Source organism: Erythrolamprus reginae, chromosome 3 (assembly GCF_031021105.1).
Source record: "Erythrolamprus reginae isolate rEryReg1 chromosome 3, rEryReg1.hap1, whole genome shotgun sequence".
Lineage (NCBI taxonomy): Eukaryota > Metazoa > Chordata > Lepidosauria > Squamata > Dipsadidae > Erythrolamprus > Erythrolamprus reginae.
The window spans coordinates 130,703,578-130,723,480 of NC_091952.1; the positions used below are offsets into that span (position 1 = coordinate 130,703,578).

Consider the following 19,903-nt stretch of genomic DNA (forward strand, 5'->3'; position numbering starts at 1 on the left):
TTAAATCCAATCTAAAGTACCGTATATACTCGGAGTATAAGCCGAGTTTTTTAGCCCAAAAAATGGGCTGAAAAAACCAGCCTCGGCTTATACTCGGGTCATTGACAAAGTCACCACACGAGGGCGCCATTGCTTGAGCCAGAGCGAGGAGGCACCAGCTTTTGTCCCCTCTGGCACCCCGTAGTTCCTCTCCCTGCCTCAAGCAAATGAGGCAGCCATTTGCTCCAACCGAGAGAGGGAAAAAGCAATGGTGAGTAACTATTCTTTGCTCTGTCTGCATTGTCCTTAGTCGGATTAAAAAGGCCCCCTGCTGTCAGATTCTCCTCCCCCTCCTTTGAAAGGATTTAAACTGTTTAAAAAATGGTATTTTGTGGTAGTTGCTGTCCTTGCTTGGATAGGATCTAATAATGTGTTATGAGGCAGAGCTAGACAGGAATTCTTTTTCTATCTGTCTATTTTTCTATCTATCTATTTTTCTATCTATCTATTTTTCTATCTATCTATCTATCTATCTATCTGTATCTATTTCTATCTATCTATCTATCTATCTATTTTTCTATCTGTCTGTCTGTCTGTCTGTCTATCTATCTTTCTATCTATATCTATCTGTCTATCTATCTATCTATCATCTATCTATCTATCTGTATCTATTTCTATCTATCTATTTTTCTATCTATCTATCTATCTGTATCTATTTCTATCTATCTATCTATCTATCTATTTTTCTATCTGTCTGTGTGTCTGTCTATCTGTCTATCTATCTTTCTATCTATCTATCTATCTATCTATCTGTATCTATTTCTATCTATCTATCTATTTTTCTGTCTGTCTGTCTGTCTATCTATCTTTCTATCTATCTATATCTATCTATCTATCTATCTATCTATCTATCTATCTATCTATCTATCTATCTATCTATCTATCTGGTTTTCTATGCTGATAACCTCACAGCAGCTAATGCTGAAGCTCTTCTTTGGATACACTTATTTATTTGTTTGTTTGTTTGTTTGTTTATTTATTTAATTGGATTTGTATGCAATCCCTCTCCAAGGACTCAGGGTGGCTCACAGCATATATAAAAACAGAACAATAATGTAAATCCAATTAATGATGAGAAGGAATCCAGTTTTGAAGGATTTTAACTGTTAGGTTTTAGCTTTGTTCCTGATCGAGCTACTTTTTTTACTTTTTAATTTATTGTTAATATTGTTAATTTGTTTACCCTCTTTTAAATTTACAGAGCTAGTTTACTGGTTTTCTTTAAAATAAATATTCTAAAACATGTCTCAATTAATGTAATTTTATTGTTTTCCATTTTTATAAGTTACCAGTAGCCACTGCATTTTCTAACCTCGGCTTATACTCGGGTCAATACGTTTTCCCAGTTTTTGTGGCAAAAATTGGTGCCTCGGCTTATACTCGGGTCAGCTTATACTCGAGTATATACGGTATATAACTTTAGTAATATGGCTTGCAAAAGCTGGGCTAGCATACATGGGCATGTTTAAAAAGGGAAATGAGAAGCATGTCATATACTGAATATAATGATATGACCTATGATGTCATTACAGCTTGCACTAAATGTTTGTGCTTGTGGGCTGGAATATTTTGTTAGCAAGTTTTGATACATTTCAGCATCATTACTGTAAATACAGGTACATCATCTCCCATCCGCAAGCTGTCTTCATGCTGTATTCTTTAATTACAGTTTCTGTCATATTATAGTTTGACTTTAGGATAGAAACAGAAAATTGAATTTGTGTCTTTTAAAGAAATAAAAGATTAAAGAGAGACGCAAAACTTATTTTAGAATAAATTTAGAAGAACACAAGTTTTATTTCAAAATAACAAATTCAGTATTCTTTCTGTAAATGTTATTTGATTTGTCCATATCATAATTACCAAATATAAATACAAGCATTCCGTGCCAGCAATTCTTAAAATATATACAATGATTTTTTTTAGGAAAAGCTGGTTTGAATGTGAAAACTTTCAGTGTGAAACTAGTTCTATTAAAATGACAAAATTTAATGATTCAATTTATATCAGTCATGTATATCTTATATCAAATCTTCTAAGGTTTCTTTCAGTTTGTCATCTTCTAAGAATTTTTTAAAAACGGAGTATTGAAAAAGATCTGTTTAATTTCCAGAAAACAGAGTATTTACAATATTTTTGCAGAATGAAAATCTTCCAGTTGCCCTTTTAATACTATTTAAGTTCCTTTTTTTATCCTGAAAAATAGTTGACTCTAGTGTTCTGTGGTTGAATTAAATCACTTTAGTTAAATAATTAAAGTTATACTACAGAAAACAAATGCAAGTATGAGTTCAGTTTGACAAAATTAGACAAAACAAAGAGAACAACCACCAGCATCTATATAATGCACTAGAGAACCATGAATCAAGTAAGGCAAGACATGAAATATATACAGACTGTATTTATTTTCCCCATCTCCCAACATTTTTTATTTACTTCAGTCACAGCCCTAATGCCTTATGAATAGTTCACACTAATTGGTGAAACAGAGTTCTCTTAATATTTATCTACAGGCTATATATAACAGCCCTTTAGGGAATTAAGTTCTGTCAGCTACCAATATAGTGATTATGTGTCACATTGGCAAAAATATGTCTCAGGGTGTTCCATATCTAATCCATCCCATTATTACTTTCAAAGGAATGTTACTGAGAAAACTGCTATTTTAACTGGAACACTGAAACTTTCCAAGTCAATGCTTTTTCTCAATTCTTCAATACTACTTATGTTCTGTATCACTGCAGTGATAATCAATAATGAATGTAAAAATAATGGGCATAAGACTACAAAAACAATGGGCATATAGCCACATATTTATGATGTTTGTAAAACAGTTAATACTGAAAATATGCTCATAGTTGAGAAAGACCAACTCACAGGAATCTAATACATGAAACTAGATCTGTCAGCTGAGTGAATTTTTATTAATAGAAGGGGAAACTGCCTATGATTGTAAACAAAGAGAGTTTCAGTTCCAAATTCTTCAAACTGGGATCATAACAAGGAAAAGAAGGTAGTATAAAAACTACCTTTCATGGCAACTTCTCTTTAAAAATCTCATACAACTGTTAACTGGATTAATATCACATTTAAATTGGTCTTAAACCAAAGAGAGAAGAAAAGTTTTAACACATTTTGTTTAAAATTCTGTTATATTCAATAGAACACATCATTATTACAGAAACTAGTCCTAGTCTGAATGTTAATGGAACTCACAAGGCTATCCCTGATAACTTTGCTATAACTTTGCAATGTAGCAATAGCACTTATAGACTTAGACTTATATACCACTTCATAGTGCTTTGCAGCCCTCTAAATGGTTTACACAGTCAGCATATTGCCCCCATCAATCTGGGTCCTCATTTTACCGACCTCGGAAGGATGGAAGGCTGAGTCAACCTTGAGCCTGATGAGATTCCATCTACCAAACTGCTGACAGCCAATGACCAGCAGAAGTAGCCTGCGGTACTGCACTCTAATCACTGCACCACCCATGGTTCATAATTTACAATATGTTTAGTACTTAACAGGTTCTTCTGTTAACAGTTCAAAAACTAAAAGATGAACCTGGTAGTAAATGGCTACTCTGTTTTGTCATATTATTAAGAAACTAAGCATCAAAGGAAGTACTAGATAGTACAGCCAATAACACCGGGCTTACTTTAATTGTGTAAGGAAAATACTGATAAATTTTTACCCTTCAAAGCAGTGTTGGATCATACCCAATGTTTATTTACCCTAGGCCAAATTACAATTTCGACTAATAAGCCTTGGTGGTGCAGTGCTTAGAGTGCAGTACTGCAAGCTGCTTCTGCTGACTATTGGTTGTAGTTCACCAGTTCAAATCTCACCAAGCTCAAAGTTGATTCAGCCTTCAATCCTTCCGAGGTGGGTAAAATGAGGACTCAGATAGTTGGGGGCGATATATTGACTCTGAAAACTCTGTAGAGAGGGCTGTAAAGCGCTATGAAGCAGTATTGTGTTATTGCTAAGTGCTATAATATTCGTTGCATGGCTGCATCTTTTGAAATCACATACATGAAAACTCCACTTGTGACAGGTGATCTAAACCAGGTATTAATACATTCACTTACAAGGGAGGGATATCTTTGACTCATCACCAAAGAGGATTCTCAGTAACATATTTCAGCAATCCTTTACGATGTGGTTTAAGAAATAAAATAAATTGTAAAGGTACCTTAACTGTTCCTTATTTTTTCCCCTAAGCCCAGTATGAATATACAATATCTTTCTCAGGTTCTGGACAAAAGTAGCAGCTGGCCTATTCATTCTGTAGTACAAATACTGTTCAAATGTCCCATTTCAAGTGTGATTCTGATAGAAGACTTACTCAAGTACTCATTATTATCCAGATCACACAATACTACTTTTTAAAGGAAACAACGGGTAAAAGGAATATTACACAGGGAACTATTTGCAATAGGCAAAACTTAACTAGAAATTTCTTCACTAATCTTTTAGCAGATTTCATGACCAGCATGGAAATGGCTCATATTGGAATAGCTAGGAATGAAAATAATTTATTGGACCTTGTACAGGTTTAGCTGCCTTGTGCGCCAAAATGCCATTATTTTCCAGAAATATATAGTTTCCTTTAAAAAAAGGGGGCTCAGCTCATTTATATTATTGGATCCAATTTGTTATTGTTTCACTAAAGAGTTTTGACTAAAGATCTTGGTTCTAAAGACAACTCCCAGAGGTCTTCATATCTTAAGAGGGCAAGACCAAGAACGTGGTTTCACATAATCCAGGAAAGTTGGCTAGAAGACACAAGAGGAACAGTAATGTTAGGCAAAAAATTATAGAATATTTTGCCTTGTATAGCATCACCCAATAAACCACATTTATTCACATAATAACCCAGATATATTTTCATTTGGTAACCTGGAAATGCAAAAAATTTCTAGAGAACCCTAGGATTTTATAAATCTACAAGACCCTCCTTGCTAATAAAAGTCTGGACAAACTTTGTCCAGACTGGACACCAAATCTACCTGGGTCCAGAGGCTTTTATAAACATCTACAGTCCCGGTATCAGACATGGGAATTATACAATGACATTTCACTCACACACACTCTCCTTGTGATCATGCACTTATGCAATGTATTCTGGTACTGCATACCACAACAGAGATGATGACAATCCTATTCGACTGAGTGGAACCTAAAGCTAGTGGAGAGTCTAAGAAGTTAGTAGAATGAAGACATTACTAACTTCCATACATACCTAGTTCCTTGCTACCTTCCTGCCCTACCTTCCAAGAATGCATGATATTAATTTTTCTAGACCTGGAATGCCAGCTGAGAAACTCACAATGCATATATAATTTTTTGTGTAGCTCTTGTCTCTAAATTCATGGCTCTCAACAGTAAATGAACCTATTCTTATTACAAACAGATTTACTCACATTTTCCCTGGGACAATACTGACGGGCATATAACTCTTGCCCGTAAAGGCAAATAAGGACACCTTGGCCAAGGAAGAGAGATGTCCACATGATGATGTTAAAAATGGGGTTTTTCCGCCGGTCATGGAGAATGAAGTTGAAAACCACTGAAGGAAGGAAACAACCATTTAAATTGCAAACTCTACTCCCCCTTCTAGACACAAATGCATCAGAACATTGTTGCAATGATAAAAAAACACTACAAGGCTAATCTGTCCAAATTGAAAATTAACAATGTAATTTGAATTTTATACTGCAATATGGGAAAAGTAAAGGCAAAAGACACAATTATTAAGAGGAGGAAGAGATTTCCTTTCACTCTACACTCTGCTCTCCCCTCCTCCACCTTCTATTCTCACAATGGTCTCCAGCAAATCAGAAACAGACTTTACTCACTCTAACTGTCCTCAATAATTACTCTATACCTAAGATATTCACATTAAGCAACTTCGCCCTCAGCTTCAAAACTGGCTCTGGAAATGAGGAAATGAGATCTCAGATGATTTCTGGATCAGAGTTTGCAAATACTAGCCATGCTGGAACCTCACTATATGACATATTGCAAATTACCTATTTATTATTCAGATTATTTTTTTCCTCAACATTTTGCTATACTGCTGAAGGATATATTTAATACTTACTTCCAAAACACAGGAACAAGGAGAACATGACTGGATACAGGTAACCCAAGCAAATGGCCAGGATATATTCATGTACTGCAGCAGAAACCAGGAAAACTGACAGCATAGCAACTGCTTTGAATTTTTTTCCGAAGAACTGAGGTTGATAAACAAAAGAAATGATGGTCAGTGATTAAAAAAAATTGTGCAGCTTCTGAAAATCATCCAAAACTTCCTATTAGCACTTTGTACATAAATTTATAAATGTAGATTTTTTTAAAAAAATATTATTTTCTATCAGGAGGCATACCAATATGAGTTCCTTTAGAAGAAAATGGTGCAAATATAGCACAAAATAAATACATGTGATATTTCTTTGGAGAATTCCCACTCCAAGTTTTGTACTTAAATACAAATGTTTATCAAAAACACACAAAAAGAAAATGATTAAATTCAAAATGTATGGATGTACTGACTTCTTATGAAAGAAGAGTGTTCCTGGGGAGTGATGAATGAAGAATGCTAAGAATATCTGCCTAGACTACATACATTAACTATCATCCCAGCTGCCAGCCACAGCAAATAGGCACCTAGCAGAAGTGATATAATAAGAAGCTGGAGTAGGCAATCTGTGGAGAGGGGCGGCATACAAATCCAATAAATAATAATAATAATAATAATAATAATAATAATAATAATAATAACAACAACAATCGCTTTAGAGACTCTCATTTCATTCTGTGCAGAAGGAGACTATGGTAAACCCCTTCTGTATTTTATCCAGAAAATCCCATGGATAGAAAATCTTGAAGAAAACCTAAAGTGGCTACTTGGCATCAACATAATGAGTCAATTACTTATAAGTCTGCTGCTTACCCAAATGAAATCTCTGTAGGCATAATAATACAGCCAGTCATGTACCACGATATTCCAGGTTCGGTAATAGTTTGAAAAAGATGTAGAATTCCACCAGTCCTAAAAAGGTGTAAAAAAAAAAAGAACAGAGAATGAAGTTCAGAACTGAGGACTGCTATAACAAGGATCTGCTGCTTCTCAAATATTTCAATAGCACCACAAATATAATTTTAAAATCTGTAAGTTGAGACATGTTGCAACTTTACACCAGTTTAGTGTAATGGCTAAAGCACTAAGCCAAAAACTGGGAACCTGTGAGTTTTAGTCCCACACCTTAAGCACAAAGGAGGCAAGGACAAACCTCTTCCAAAAATTCCTTGCCAGGAATGCTGCAGGGACTAGTCTAGGAAGTCAACAGGAATTAAGACTAACTCAAAGGAAGACAAAGAGAAAATTAAAACAGTTGCAACTTATATTTCTATCGTTTTGAAACACTTTAGAATGGAAGCATTGAACTTGATGTTTCCAGATCTGTTGGATTAAATGATCCATTCGATTTTGTTGGAATAGTCAGTGAACAAGAATTAGATGAGATGTGATTCCAAAACACATGGAAGACCTCACAAAACTCATGCAATATAAGGAACAGATTTCAAAAGATCTCACCATATTCTTTAGGGCTTGTCTCCTTGAAGAATATTAGATCTTTGTAGGGAAAGTACTATAAATTAGATTTGCTATGGCTCAAAAACTATTTTTTATCATTGTTTTTAGGCTACACAAAAAACTGCTACAAGCTTAAAGAAAACATAGCAGATTCAGAACAAGATTCTGTTAAGATCATCTGCCATTCAAAGACTTCAGCAATTGCCAAGATTAACAAAGCATTTTTCTTCCTGGATAAAACCATGCCAAACTACCAACATAGTAACAGACAGTCTAATGCACATGTGCCAATTATGTCTGTCAGTCAGTCAGCCTAAACAAACAAACAAACAAACAAACAATTCAATGCATAACATACATGTGCATATCTGTGCAAATGTACATATAGCACAAGTACATATAATTCTTTTTAAATGAGCATCTCTCCCTTCTTGCCCCTTGCCAATTTGTTGCAGTTGTACAGTTGTAGTTAATTCTTCAGAAAAGGCTGGCAAGACTATGCACTTTGGGCCTCAGTTACCTGATAAAACATTCTGTCAGCGAAGCGGAGCACCTCAGCAAAAGCATTAAGCCAGCAATGAAGGAATGCAAAGAAGGTCAGGAACAGAATCAATACACCTAGGTAAGAGATAAAGAAAAAAAAGCAAGTTAATTTTAACTTAAAAGTTAAAAACAGGCTGCACCTTCAATCTGTTCATTGTTCTACATAGCCTAACGATACCTATGAAAACAACAAGTATGGCCTGTCATTTTAAAGAATTTTTTGGAGTATAAGACCATCCGTCCCCCATCCCCCGTCCCCCAAAAAAAGCAAATTAAGAAGGAAGCTGTTACAGGAAGAAGTCAATATAGAAGCAGGAGAATGAATGGGAGAAATTGCAAATGGTGGAAACAGGATGAAAGTTAAATATGAAAAAAGGAAATACTGCAAAATGCTTCCAGGAACAAAATACTGTATAGGTAATTGGAATACAATTTCAAAGAGGTTCATTATGTAAAATCTCTGGTCACCAACTGCTGCATAAAATGGTGCAGAATTTGATGCGCCATGGTATGGTATATCCAGGTTTATACATGGTTTAAAAGTTTAAAGTGTTTAAATTAAAGGTGGAGCTCCTTTGCCCAAGAAAATTATAGGAGCAAAAAATGTAGAAGCTTATTTGTATTTTCATTATTTTAAAAAAAAGTATAGGGCTGCCCATGGCTAATGTCCTTTTGGTACAAAATGCCCGTCAAAGAAATAATGCTTCTCTTATTTCCTCTAATCCTCGAGAGGTCATTTGCTAACACACATCTAACTTGCCACATGTGTCTATCTGTTAGCCATACCACATCTGAAATTGCATTGGATTTAAAAGCTTTAAAGGAAAGGTCCACAGGCTGATTCACAGGAGCTCACCTGGAAGAATAGAGTTGAAGATGCAAAGAACTAGTCCTCGTAGACTGAAGTGTCCCAGGCTATAATTCCGATATGTTGGAATACAGAGTCTTACAAATATGTAGTAAGCATAGAACAATGAACCAAGTATCTGCATAAGGGGGGAAACCAAAATCAGTTGTATAATCAGAGAAATTTGGAAGGAATCACAGGGCAAATTGAAAAGAAAACAACTGTTGACCATCCATCTCTGTCAAGTGACCTTCATTTATTTTACTGCTGCTTAGAATCTAGATGTTCTAGATGTAGGCTATATACTTCTATAAGCAAAGAATATTACAGAACCTCTCCAGTTGCCTCAGGCTACAATTCCGTATTCTGGAGAGGCTTTCTAGAAGTTGCCTCTGGTGGAGCTCCAGAATGCTTGTGATCACCCTTCCTTAGGTATGTTGGTGGTCTGGACTCATATAAACAAATGGTGATATGGATTCAACGGTGAGTTACTGTCTAATATTTTAGTTGCCACCGGATTTAATAACTAATAACTAAAATACTGTAATAATAATAAATAATAACTAAATCCGGTGTTAAGTTTAATAACTAAAAAGAAAGGGGGAAAATGGGAAAGGAAGGAAAGTCTAGTTATGAAGGGGACCCTTCCCACATATTACTAGCAAAGTTGCCAGAACTGATGGGAGCGGGGAGATATTCTATTTTAAAATACCTCAGCTTTGCTGCAGAATAGCTATGAATTTCCAGCTCTTTATTAGTGCATGTGCATTTTCTCAGGATATTGATAAATATCATACCAAAGTATGAAGCAAACTTTGGAAGTTTAAGAACACGCCTGTCCGGCAAGCCTGGGCCCATTAAATGATAGCATTCTGCTCTGGCCAATAGTATGAATGACTGATGGTTGTATGCTTGTTTTATATTGGATTTTAAATTTTTGTATTAGTTTTTATTGTATTTACTTTGGGGTATTTTTAAATTTTCAACTTTTCAAGTTTTCCTACTGTTGTACACCTCCCTGAGTCCAACAGGAGAGAGGAGGCTTATAAATTTGAAAAACAAATAAAATAAATAAATAAACACAAAAGAAACAGCTGCTTTGAAAATAAAGATGGTTCTAAACATTTTCTAGCATTATTTCTATTGTTTCTGAGGACTCTGAAAATGAATACTAAACGACTGGTTCTGGAAATAGATTCAGAAATTGTTCAACCATTTTCTTTTTGCCAATTTCAAAGTAATACAAAGGTTCCAATTCTGGTTGTAATTTCAATATATCAAGGGCGTACCAGATCATGAACGACACCGGATCATGTAGGCTAGTATAAGCCAGCATCTTATGTTGGGCTTGTTATAACCAATTTGGCTTAACTGAGAGAAGCCACTAGGCAACAAAACAGGCTCTGATTTATAGCAGGGGAAAATAAAGTGATATAGATATACACAAGCAAGACAACTAATAAGGACTTTTTGGTTTAAGGGCTGTTTTCCATCAAGGGCATGTCAGGTAAAGAAAAGTCACTAACCTGTGCAATCTTGGTGGCCAGATAGCGCCATCGTATTGTGGGTGTTCTAAAAAGAGTATGATATCACATTTTCAGTTCTCAAATGGTTTGGTATTATTCCATGTCATATTTTTAGCAAGTATAAATAAGTGCACTACCTAGATATTGATTGTAGCAAACGCAATATAAATAAATTGCAGCATAAGAATATATCACAAAATTTCAATGATATAATGTAAATAAATTTGATAGATATGATAGATTTGCTCATCAAAACATTGGGCATTTTTTATTCTGAATATGACAAATCATTATTGATATTGTTATACTTTTGATTTTTTTAAAAAAGTAATTAAATGAATAAATGCTGGTAGAAATATATAGGCAAAAGAATATGAAAACAAGATCTGAAGGCTTCATATAACCAGTTAGTATTCAAAGTTCAACATCTTTTGGGGGGACTGAAAGCATGGGTCGAATAAATGAAATGTGGAATAATTTTGCTTTGCTCATAAAAAGTATGTTTACTAATGCAGTTGCACAATGTATTTAATTCAAAAGTTATGATAAAAATAAGGTAGTCTACAACCAGTCACTTATCCCAAGGCCTGAAGACACCCATTGGAGCAAAAGCAGGCCCAAGGCCTAGGGGATCCTATGGGGTGAGAAGTAACACATGTAGTATCTCAGAGGGTAGGAGAGGCCCTGGGAGGTCTGAGGCAAGTAGTCCAGTGCCTGCTGCTAGGTGTCCAAAAACTTCCTCCACCCCTAAAGCACTCCATTCTCTGATTAACTATTGCAGATAGTAGGAATTATGGTCATTAAATGACTATCACAACTTGCAACCATAACGGGTAGTCTCCATTCCATTGATTGTCTGCAACTCTTTAATATACAATGCGATAAACAGGTGAAGAGCATTCAAATCCTTCAACAATATTTCATAGAATTAGAACTAAATTTGTTACAGGCTAAAAGAATATAAAGTTGGTTTATTTGATTAAATTTAAAGTAAAATCTATACTGTATATATTTGGAAAGTAGTGGCCACCCTTTAACGACTATTTGTAGACAGTGGATTAAAAACTGGTATTTTATACATTTGTTTATAGGTAAGGAATGGGACATGGGATGAAGATCTGTAACTTTATAGTGGGTGAAAGGTTTGTAAATTTGTTTAATAGTTGCGGTGCAGTTTGAAAGTTTACAAATTTTAGCATATTTTTCTTTTTTCTTGTACTTTTTCTTCATACTATTCTTTTTCTGTAGGTTTAATTTGTATTCGTTTTTATTACTGCAATTAAAATACTTAGTAAAAATTACACCTAAAGAAAAAAATTAACAGGCTTGTGTTTTCTTTTTAATTTGTATCCCACTTTAATTTTTTACCAATAACACAAAGCAGAGAAACATATTCAACATACTTTCCTCCTCCTATTTTCCCCACAAGAAGAATCCTGTGAGGTGGGTTGATCTGAGAGGGAGTGAATGGCTGAAAGTCACCTAAGTTGGCTTTCATTGCTAAAGTGGGACTAGAACTCACAATCTCCTGCTCTCTCGGCTTGTGCTGTAACCACTAGACCAAACTGGTTCTCTAGTTGTATCTTGGCTAAAAATTAGCAATACTACAAGCAAGAGCATATAATACGAATCCTTTCAAAACAGAAATGAAATTGCCACATGCAAAGTTATTCATTACCTGGGATATTCATCTCGGTAAATAAGAGTGGGAGCAAAAAGAAAATACAGATACTGAGAAATTTTAGGAAGGTGAAAAGAATCTGGAAGAAAAAGAAAACAGTAGTTTGGAACCAATACATATAACATATACACAAAAATAAACTCATGTTTTCCACCTTCTTCCTTGCTCTTAATAATTCTGAGTACAATTATATTTATTTAGTATGAACTAAAGAGTTCATACAGTTCTGCCCACTAGACAAGTCCTGTTATCAATGTTTCTCAAATTCAACCGTATAGACTTTAATTCCCAGAATTCTGGGAGTTTAAGTCCACACAGCTTAAATTTGTTGATGTTGAGAAACACTGGCCATCTAATAGAGTGCTACTCCCAGAACAGCAAAAAGGACAAGAAGGTTTTCTCCCTGACACTTGCCACTAGTAGTCGTTGACTTATGACTACAATGGGGATCAGAATTTCCATTGCTAAGCAAGGTGAGGGTTAAGGAAGTAGTATCTGGTATTGTGATTTTTTGCTTTGGTTAAGTCAGTGCTTCTCAATTATTTTCTGTTACACCCCATGCCCCAGGAAGAAGTAAACATTTTGCGCCCCCCCGCAACTGTCCGCCATCACTGTAACTAGTCCCCAAATTGCACCCCACTGTGAGGCGCGCGCCCTACCTGACACGTGTACTGGTACCTCCGTCGCGTTCCTTGGTGTTGTGTCCAGGGCAGCCCATTATAAAGAAAATGTCTTGAGAGTTCAATCAAACTTCTTGACATTTTCGTGAGACATTTTCTTAGAACTGGCTGCCCTGGACACAATGCCGAGGAATAAGACAGAAGTACTGGTACAAGTGGGGGGTTTTGGTGTAGGGAGTAGGATGCACATCCTACCTGACATTTGTACCGCTACCTCCGTCGCAGGGTCCTACTCCCTGGGGCAAAAAAAAAGCATGTTCCCCAGGGTCACACACACACACACACACCCGTGGCATCACTGTGCCCCCCACCAGCACTGGGTTAAGTCAATTACTGCAGTTGTTGAGTGTATCAAGCAGTTGTTAAGCAAATTAATTGACTTTACTTGTCAGAAACCCACTGGAAAGTTTGCACACAGTGATATGACCCCGGGATATTGTAACCGTCATAACAATATGCTGGTTGCCAAAAGCACCCAAATTTTTATCATTTGCGGTATGCTGTGTTGGTTGTAAATAAGAGGACTGGTCTTAAGTCACTTTTTTCAATGCCATTGTAATTTTGTAGTCACTAAATGAATAGTTGCAAGTTGCAAGGAATTTTATACCTGTATAGAATTAGTGCAAGGGATAATTACTCACTTGACTTTTGAGGAGTAGCAGAGATTATTCGGGGAACATTCTCCCTGACAAAAGAGTGAGCTTTCATCACAAAACGTACCTATAAATAAAACAAATAAGATCTGTTTCAAAAAAAATAATAAAATGGAAGGAAAAGGGCAAATATGCAAGAGAAAATGAGACAAGAGAAAAAAATACATGCTATATATCAAATTTTTCAAATTTTTACAGTGTTAAGCCATGATCACAAGGAAAGATCTTGAAAAGTTTATCTGCTATATCAAGAAAGAGCCAGTTTTCAAGCAGATGCTATCCATCCTAGAGTGTAAATTCAGCATACTGCTGTCTTTCCCCAAAAGAACATCTTCTAAATATGTTCCAACATGCTCCAAATTTTGATGCAGGAAATCTTGTAGAATAGGATGATATGATATCAAGGCATCAGTGTCTAAATTTGTAATTGTGGTTATAATGGTTTCCGAAATTACTTGAATTATGTAGATAAATAAAATATATGTGTATGCACACACAAACAATAAAACTATCTAATGATAAAGTTGAAGATCAAGAAGTTAACTTCCCAATGGTATGCAATTACAATTTAGATAAAGAAAATCTAGGGGACTGTTCTTAATACAAATACTGTACATAGAAAAACTACACATGAAAAGTGCTTAAAAATGAAAAATACTACAGAAAAAAGAAAAGAAAGAAAATATAGTATAGGTAATCGTCAATTTATGGCCACAATTGAACCCAAAATGTATGTTGCTAAGTGAGAAACTTGCTAAGTGAGTTTTGCCACATTTCACAACATTTGTTGCCACCGTTGTTAAATGAATCACTGCAGTTGTTAAATGAATCTGCTTTCCCCATTGACTTTGCTTGTCAGGAGGTCACAAAAAAGGATCATCTGTCTCTGAGACTTTGCAGCTGTCATAAATGTGAATCAGCTGTCAAGCATACAAATGTAAACCGTGTAATCATGGAGATGCTACAAGGGTCTTAAGTGTGAAAATGGGCCGTAAGTCACTTTTTTCAGTGCTGTTGTAACTTGTAACTTCAGTGAAAAATGGTCACCAAACTATTGTAAGTTGAGGACTACTACCTGTATATCATTTTAGCAATTAAGTTACAAACCTATATATACATATGTAGTATAAATATTATTCAAGTATATATATTAATTTTTGCTAGATTTATATAAATGTTTTTTTTAACCTACTACTGTATATTTTATGTGAGTTTCATATTTCATTACACTTGTCTGTATAAAATCTATGTCTAATTGTCTGCAGAGAAACCACTCATGGGTAGCAAGATTTTCAATCCATTGAGTGAATGGGGCCATACATTTCATCTTTCTAATGTCGCAATACATTAGTTTTGTAAGGACATGGAGAATCTATTTACATAATCTAATGGTCAAATTCCATATACTAGGTGTATAGTTCAAAAGAATATTATCCTCTCAAAGGTTTGGTTTCTGTCACAGTCATGTTTATATAATTCACTACTTATTCACACACCTTATCTCATTATCCGAGTAACTCTTTTACAAATACAAACCATAAAACCATATACCGGTAATAATAATAATAATAATAATTTCTTAGATTTGTATGCCGCCTCTCTCCAAAGACTCGGGGCAGCATATCAAAGTGACATATTTGAAAGCAAAATTAAAACACAGTGAAGAGAAAAAAGGTTGCTTTTTTTTTTTTTTAAGTAAGTTAAAAGGTGGCCACCAACCACCCTCAGAGTTGCATGTCACTCTTCAATCGCCATACCAATCAGCAGAGCAGGTATTCATCTCTTGGGGTGGGATCAACCTCACCTCTGAGGGCAAGATATTCCAAAGGGCAGAGCCAGGGGCAGACAAGGTTCTCTTTTTAGACCCCACCCAGTCAAAATTATTCAACCAACAGGGATTTACTGTATTATAACACATCTTCTTTGCTTAACCAGGTGGAAAGACTCAATGTATTTGGGACAAGACCCTGCCATGAAGGGTTTTAAAGATCATGATGAACACCTTGAATTGGAATTGGCAGCAAACTGGCAGTCAGTGTAACTCATGAAGCAGAGCCATTACAAGCACAGTCCCTCAGACTCCCCATCACTGCTCACATGGCTGGATTCTGCACTAGCTGCAGTTTCTGGATACTCTTCAAGGGTAGTCCCAAGTAGAACACATTAGTCCATGCAGGAAAGGACCAGGCATGAGTGAACAAAGGAGGGCAGAGGAACAGACAAAGCTTTGAGCTTTGTGGATCACGGACCACTAAGAAGTCCAGACCACTGACTGGACTTCTTGCTCCCAATCAAAACTGAGTGGGATAAAGGACTCACAAAGACCTTTTTAAAGAGTGCTGAGAAACCCTGTCCTTCAGGGATGAATTAATCCAGCCATGTCAGCTCACAGCTTGCAGGTGGCCTTGACCAGCCAGGAAAGCATAGATCTTTTCAGAGTTGATCGTGTTTACTGTCCCAAGAACTCTGTCCATATCCTTGGGTCCAACAAGTTCAAACCATTCCCAGATAACCAGGTAAGTCAATTCCCTTAGAGATCTCCATAGGCCTACACCATTCTTGGCCTTCAACAGGGAACAAATTCAGGAAAATTTACCCACCAGATGCATAGAGAATTCCTCTGGGTGATCCTAGAGGTAAATCTCTGCCCACATACAAAAGAAGAATTTATATTTGTCACCTTAAATAATCTACATATTTCTGTGGGGAAAAAATAATAACTTATTAAGATTTAAAAACATACAACCCCAATTCCTTAAATCCACTTTGCAAATAACAAAACTCACCTGTTCAAGTATAATTATAAAACGAGAGGCTGGTGGTAGATCATAAACCAATACAATGTAAGATGGTCCAAATCCAAGACAAACTGTTTGGAAAATCACAAACAGTGCCCCAAATAATGTGGAACGGATGATCTTGTGGGAGGAGCTATGGAACCCCTGGGCCCACTGAACAAAGAGGACATAGGGCACAAGTAACGTGGAGAAGAACATGCAAAGCCAAGTTGGGATGACGACAGAAATTTTGCCAAAAGAGTAAACGAGGAAATCAAATTCTAGCACAAGCCTTTAAAAAAATGAAAGAAGAAAAGGTTAATGGAACTTCATTCATCAGGTAAAAATATAATATTTGGATGTGATTGGGGGTGGGGAGAGGAATTAGGAACTGCTAAAATCAAGACTGACAAAATAATTTTACATGTTATTATTTAAAAAAAATACAAAGACCCATAAGTAGGCAGAAATTTTAAGATACAACTAATAATATCAAGCAGTCTTCATTACTTTAGTATGGACCAGATATGTTGGCCTACAATTTCTATTAGCCCTAGACATCATATCTAGCAGATGCCACACTGAGAAATATCAAACAACAAACACAGTATCATTCAAATGTACCCAAGGAACTCAAGGACAGATTGCAGAACCTTGTCAAGGACACATCCTTGGCAAAGTGCCTTTGTTGTAGCAATCTCTATAATCATGGGGTTCTCTGCAGCTTTCCTCCTCTACAAAAAAAGAGTTGGGTGGGTAATCATTCCTCCCTCCAAAATTTATTCAATAAGAGAGAAGAGGTGCCCGTGATCCATGTGTCAAATGCCAAAATGCAGTACTAACCCTGCCTCCAGTTAACGTTTTCAAGATGTCCTTACCTTCCTTCATCAATGAAGTCCACCACAAGTGTGCTGAGGATGAACAAAATGAGGAGAGCAATAAACATGTGGTAGATAGTCCGGATATGATTCACTTCAAATAACTCACTGTGAAAAGAAGTTCAATGGGATAAAATAAAATTAGGAAATTTGTAGAAAAAAGGGGGAAAACATTAGTCATTATGATTTTTAAAAACATTATTGCAAGTTCAATATTCTAGTTGGTTCCCTTCCCTCATAAAGATTGTTAAGCACTCAGAATCTTTGTGGATAAGTGCCACACAAATAATGAGTGAGTGAGTGCTATCCATTGCTCCCTACCAGATATTGCTTACATTTCAAAGTTGAGCAAACCTTCAAAGTAGATTACACTTCAAAGACCAAATTAAGTCAGGCTTCACTGACCTACTAACCTCTAGATATGTTTTTCTCAGTGCTGGCTAAGAAACATTGGGGTAATCTACATCTTGTCTATAAGTCTTCAGCCTGTGAAAGATTAGATGGGTCATATCCCATACTATAACTTTTTAACATAGATTAGAATTTGCCACCCTAATGAGCTGGATTGTAAAGTTTATTCCTAGTTTCTCATTTTCTCTGCTCTTTGATAGATAAGGAATCTAGAAATCTGAAAGTACTTCAGACAATGGCTTCTGAATGGATGCAACAGAGAACCATGGCACCACTAACGTTTCATACTTAATATGATTCATAATTATTATCAGAAGTGAGAAAATGGGGAACAGACTATCAAATTTTTATATCAACTATTTTTGTAGCTTCTATATGTAGCCTGAGTTATAGGTAATCCCCAATTTATGGCCAAAACTGAGCCCCAAATTTCTGTGATAAGCAAGACTGTTGTTAAGTGAATTTTGATCCATTTTATGACCTTTCTTACCACAGTTCTTACGTGAATCACTGCAGTTGTTAAGTTAACAAAGTTAGTAAATTGAATCTGTCTTCCCTATTGACTTTGCTTGACAGAAGGTCACAAAAAATAATCTCATATCCATGTAACTCTCGTAAATACACGTCAGTCACCAAGCTTTCAAATTTTGATCACATGCAATGCTGCTACTATCATGTGTGAAAAACAATCATAAATCATGTTTGTTTGTTTGTTTGTTTGTTTGTTTGTTTGTTTATTGGATTTGTATGCTGCCTCTCTCCACTGCCACTTTGAATAGTTACTAAACGAATAGTTATAAATCAAAGACTACTTGTACATATAACAGGAAGCGGCATTAATTAATGATACTTAATTTGCACTTTAAAGCATCAAATAGTAGAGGAATAGCTTCTGTCTAAGACGCCGAACAATTGCTACCTTTCAAGAGGTGACAATATTGGACTAAAAGAATCTGACCTACACAACATATGTTCTTGAGTCTAGTTAACACATTTCCTCCCTAATTGTGAATCCTTTATTTAATTGGTTTAAATTTTATCAGAATATCTACTGGTAGCCATCTACTAGGAGTCACTACCAAGTGATATATACATACATCTAGACAGGAAACCAGCTTTAAAGGGAAAAGCAGGGAATATAAGCTGTGGTCATTTCTGACTGGAGGTTTAGGCACACCATAGCTAACCAAATGCCTAGTTTCAGCCAATGATGTAAAAGATGATAAAAAATGAGACAGGTGACACTTACACAGAAAATGGAGAACTTTAATCACATTTTCAAAGTGGACTGAAGCAATAGTAAATACTGTACTATACAAACTCATTAAAGATACTCACTCCAAGAGAGACTTTCTAGGAATAAAAACTTTTCCATGTTCTGGCGATGCTCTGGTTCCCCTGCGAAGAAAGGAACAGGCACGATTTTTTTTAAAAAAGTAAAGAATGGTGGACTTGCCAGAAAGCCAAATCATACTGGAATAATATAGAAAAATGGTTAAAAGAAATTACACATCAGGAAATTAGGAAAACTCCAGAATTTTTCTTAATAGGCATTGCATCACATAAATATAAAAAAGACATACAATATTTGATAATGCACATTTTAGTAGCTACTAGATGGAAAGATGAAGAAGTACCAAAAGAAAATGAGGTAATCAGGAAAATTATTGAATGTGCAGAACTGGACATGATGACGAGGCGGTTGAAAAACCAAGAAGTGTTGGAATACAGTGATCCCCCGTTTATTGCGTCCCCAACCATTGCGAACAGGGTACTTCGCTATTTTTCAACCCGGAAGTCAAAATACCATCTACGCATGCGTGCCGGGCACGCATGCGTAGATGGCAGCGGCTTCCCTGGGTCTTCCCCCTCTTGCTGGCGTCAGCGAGGAGTTTCCCCACCGCCCACGCAAACTCCTCGCTGCCGCTCGCCCGCCCTTCGCCTGCCCACGCCGTTCGCTCCCCCCTCTTGCTGTCGGGAGGGCGAGAAGCCCTCCCCAGCACCCGCTCGCCCGCCCTTCGCCCTGGCGGAGAAATTCCAGCCCCCACCTGGTCCCGCCCGATCCTCCTCCCTGAGGCAGCTCGCCCTCCCATGGCCGCTTCCTCCACCCTCTATTGCAAGCCTCTCTCCTCCCATATTCTGCCCCCCTCCCAGCTTCCAAGCCGCATTCGCCTTCCTCCGCCACCACCAGCATCCAGCTCCCGGCCAAGCAGCCAGGAAAGCCGAGCCGGGCGTGGCGGGGAACATCGGCGCGGGAGG

At 36.5% G+C, this 19,903-nt stretch overlaps 1 protein-coding gene across 4 annotated transcripts in view; it reads right to left on the reverse strand.

Annotated features, from left to right (window-relative positions):
- Window positions 1-1,804: 1,804 nt before the first annotated feature.
- The window catches only part of SOAT1 (sterol O-acyltransferase 1), a 45,931-nt gene continuing 27,832 nt past the window's right edge, over window positions 1,805-19,903 (reverse strand). For all 4 annotated transcript variants that reach the window (XM_070746668.1, XM_070746669.1, XM_070746667.1 and 1 more), the window contains exons 5-16: window positions 18,983-19,042; window positions 17,234-17,341; window positions 16,365-16,647; window positions 13,567-13,645; window positions 12,243-12,324; window positions 10,565-10,610; window positions 9,048-9,177; window positions 8,169-8,266; window positions 7,004-7,102; window positions 6,149-6,284; window positions 5,469-5,614; window positions 1,805-4,820 (exon numbers count right to left, since the gene is read on the reverse strand). In XM_070746668.1, the coding sequence (XP_070602769.1) occupies window positions 4,764-4,820; window positions 5,469-5,614; window positions 6,149-6,284; window positions 7,004-7,102; window positions 8,169-8,266; window positions 9,048-9,177; window positions 10,565-10,610; window positions 12,243-12,324; window positions 13,567-13,645; window positions 16,365-16,647; window positions 17,234-17,341; window positions 18,983-19,042 (1,324 nt within the window). In that variant the 3' untranslated portion in view covers window positions 1,805-4,763. The remainder of the gene's footprint in view (window positions 4,821-5,468; window positions 5,615-6,148; window positions 6,285-7,003; window positions 7,103-8,168; window positions 8,267-9,047; window positions 9,178-10,564; window positions 10,611-12,242; window positions 12,325-13,566; window positions 13,646-16,364; window positions 16,648-17,233; window positions 17,342-18,982; window positions 19,043-19,903) is intronic.